Genomic DNA, 3,393 nt, shown 5'->3' on the forward strand with positions numbered 1-3,393 from the left:
TTTTTTTTTTACAATTTAGAATCACTTTTTTTTTCTATTTTAATATAGATTTGAGGGCTGTCAAATCGATTAATCACGGTATCGCATCCACAATAAAAGTTTATGTTTACAAAAATATATGTGTGTGTATTGTGTATATTTATATGTATATATAAATACACACACATACATGAATATGTATATATATATATATATATACAGTACACAAATATATTATTCAAACACAAACTTTTATTGTGGATGCGATTAATCACGATTAATTGATTTGACAGCCCTAATATTAAACTATACATTTTTCCTGTGATACAAAGTTGAATTTTCAGCAGCCATTACTCTTAAGTGTCACATTTTTATATGCTGATTTGATGCCCAGGAAACATTTCTTATTATTTTCAATTCATTTTTGATCAATTTAATGCATCCTTGCTGAATACAAGCATTAATTTCCTTCAAAATAAAAAATAAAATCTTACGGACCCCAATTGATTTTATTTTTGTGGTCTGTTAAATAAATTTGAGAGGGGAAAAAAAGAGAAAGAAATTAATATATATTATGCAGCACCAGACTGCAAAATATTCAGTCATTAGCTCATTACAAAAAGGAAATCTACACAGGAGAGTCAGAGTGCTAGTAACATGTAATTACGTCTCTCAGCGGATTAGTCTTGTGTAATGTTCAAGTGGGCCCTTGAAGGATACAAATATTTAACATTAATGCTCAATTATTCATCTAATCACAAACACGGTGAGACCAGAGTTCAGTTTTGCAATGCCAGACTATAACCCTGGCTATACTGCATTTCTCAACTTGTATTTGAATTTATGTTACAAATATATTTGTACAAAATACACAGGAGGAAAAAAACATGCAACGTTTTGCCCATTGGGTGTGTGTGTGTGTGGGGGGGGGGTCATTCAAAATCTGAGGATTTTGAGACAAGAAAAGCACTTGCAGAAGAAGATATAGCACTTCCCTTTTTATTTAAAAAAAATTTTTTTTTTGCTGAGTTAAATAAATGATCTTTTACGGTTATCCATTAATATCAATTAAGATCACTATTAAATGTCAATTAAAAGACATGCAGTGCAATAAACAGATCACATTTAGGTTTGACATTGACCTGAAAGAACAGCATCCACTGGCGGACATGTCAGAAGTAATTCATGAGTCATACTGTGTCTAGACAGACTCTCCCCCACTTGAGCATCAATATCCACGTTTGAAGACCAAAACAGCTCATTAACGTCTCACCAGATTACTTCTTTTGCAGAGTCTCACTAAAACAGACTTTATTGCAAAGCAAAAATAAGACATTAGGCTACTCATTTTGTTTTGTTCTGCCTATATTCCACAGATTGATTTATTGCCAAACTAGAAAGTAAACTGCAGTTGCCATTCCTTCACATCAATTTGAACTCATTTGCTTACTGATTGTCCCAAAAACAGAGACATTCTCTAAAAACTGGTCATTTTACTTGCACTATAGCCCTTATAATAACAGTTGTTGGTAAATCATAATTATGACATAAAATGTAAAAATTTGAGATACAACCCTCAAACTGTAATTATGAGATAAATCGAATTTGACGTAAAATTCATATTTGATATAAAAATTCAAACTCTGCATAAAAGTTGTAATTACGAGATACAACTTGTTTTCTGACAAACTTTTTATGTAATATTTACTACTTTACGTAATTATATTACATAATTATGATTTAGTATCTCAGAATTTTGATTTTTTTTTTATCATTGTTTCATAATTATGATTTACCATAACATGAGCTTCCACAAACTAGTCATGGTTAAAGAAAAAAAAAAAGAGTGAAAGCAATGTAGCCTAGTTAAATTTGACAAAATTGTGATGTACCTATACCAACATCACACACTAGTAAGTCACATTTCAGGACTTTAACAATGAAGTTTCAAACTTTTATTGAATAAAAAAGGCCTACTAAATAAATCTACTTTATATGTGTCACGCCCATGGACTGTTGTGTGTTTGTTTTCCTCCCCCATGTGTTCCATGTTCCCCCCTGTGACCTAGTTTCTCCCTCGTGTTAATTATGTTTATTGGTTTCAGGTGTCCCTCCTTTAGTCCCTTGTTAGCTCTGTATATAACGTGTGTTCTGCCCCTTGTTTCCTGTCCGGTATTGTTCGTCAATCCCCTGTGCTACGTGTGCGTTCCTTTTTGTAAATAAAGACTTCCTTCACAGATTCCCCTACGTCTCCTCGCTCCTTTGCTCCTCGCTCCTTCACAGTAGCAGCAGCAGCATGACAATATGATTATCATTATATTATTATTATTACTACTACACTGTATAAAAAATACAGAAGATTTCACTTACGCTGGGGCTCCAGTACATGGAGGGCAGGCTGAATGCTCCATACAACCAAGCTGCCAGCCTTACTCACACCTTTCTCATACATCCCAAACACAGAGTTTATAATGGGATGAGACTGCTTCGTATGGATGTATGTCTTCTCGATGGATTCCAGAGCGGCACTGACAGATCGAAGATTGCGGATTCGATGAAGTACATTCTGCAAGGAAAAACATGTCACAACTCTGAACAATAAAATTTATTTTTTTAGCTTTCTACCTCTAGGTTTTTAATTCAAACCTAGTCGTACTTTTGTGAATAGGTATTAGTAATATCTTTAAATGACCTATACGACTGGTGTGGACATAGACACACTGATAAACAGCACTGACCCTCAAAATGAACAAATGTATTCACACAAAAAACAGCGCATGACAATAACCCTAAAAATGAAAAACTGAGCTATCAGCAGGAGGACACCAACTGACACACTCTGAAACATTACCTGCTCCTTTAAAACGTCACCGGTGTCCTTTTTCTCAGACGCCATCTCCAATAGCCTTCAATCAGCTGCTGAAATATGTGGAGAGAAACTTTAGCTGGTCTAATCCCATATTTAGACAAATATCTCGTGACATAATTATTAGATTATGAGTACTGCTGCATTCTTAAGCATGAGTAAATCTAGTAATCTCAGTAAAGATCAGTAGCCTATATTCTGGACTGTCATCAACAAATAAAAGTAGTCGGAAATGAACTACACTAACACTGGCAACCCTGTCATTATTTCAAAATCTCTCCTTAACGTAATGTGTTTTTATTGGCTAGCTAATTCCAAAGACTGTGTTTGCCACAACATGCTGTACTATACATGTTCAACAGATTATAAACGTTTCTTACCTGTAGAACCATAACTTTTGCTGCCTGACTGAGAGTTACTAGCATCATCCTGATGAAAAAAAGGTCTATAAATTCTGTTAAAATCATCTCTACCTAGACCTTCAACCTGGCCTGGTCTCCTGCAGCCTGACTAGCAGGAAAACTGTTAAATGTTGACGAGTTACAAAC

At 34.4% G+C, this 3,393-nt stretch overlaps 1 protein-coding gene across 1 annotated transcript in view; it reads right to left on the reverse strand.

Annotated features, from left to right (window-relative positions):
• The window catches only part of LOC107715593 (uncharacterized), a 6,495-nt gene extending 3,620 nt beyond the window's left edge, over positions 1 to 2,875 (reverse strand). The window contains exons 1-2 of the mRNA XM_016521731.1: positions 2,831 to 2,875; positions 2,350 to 2,545 (exon numbers count right to left, since the gene is read on the reverse strand). Of these exons, the coding sequence (XP_016377217.1) occupies positions 2,350 to 2,545; positions 2,831 to 2,875 (241 nt within the window). The remainder of the gene's footprint in view (positions 1 to 2,349; positions 2,546 to 2,830) is intronic.
• Positions 2,876 to 3,393: the final 518 nt, after the last annotated feature.

The sequence above is a fragment of the Sinocyclocheilus rhinocerous genome, unplaced genomic scaffold, assembly GCF_001515625.1.
Source record: "Sinocyclocheilus rhinocerous isolate Xijiao unplaced genomic scaffold, SAMN03320098_v1.1 scaffold1110, whole genome shotgun sequence".
Taxonomy (NCBI): Eukaryota; Metazoa; Chordata; class Actinopteri; order Cypriniformes; family Cyprinidae; genus Sinocyclocheilus; species Sinocyclocheilus rhinocerous.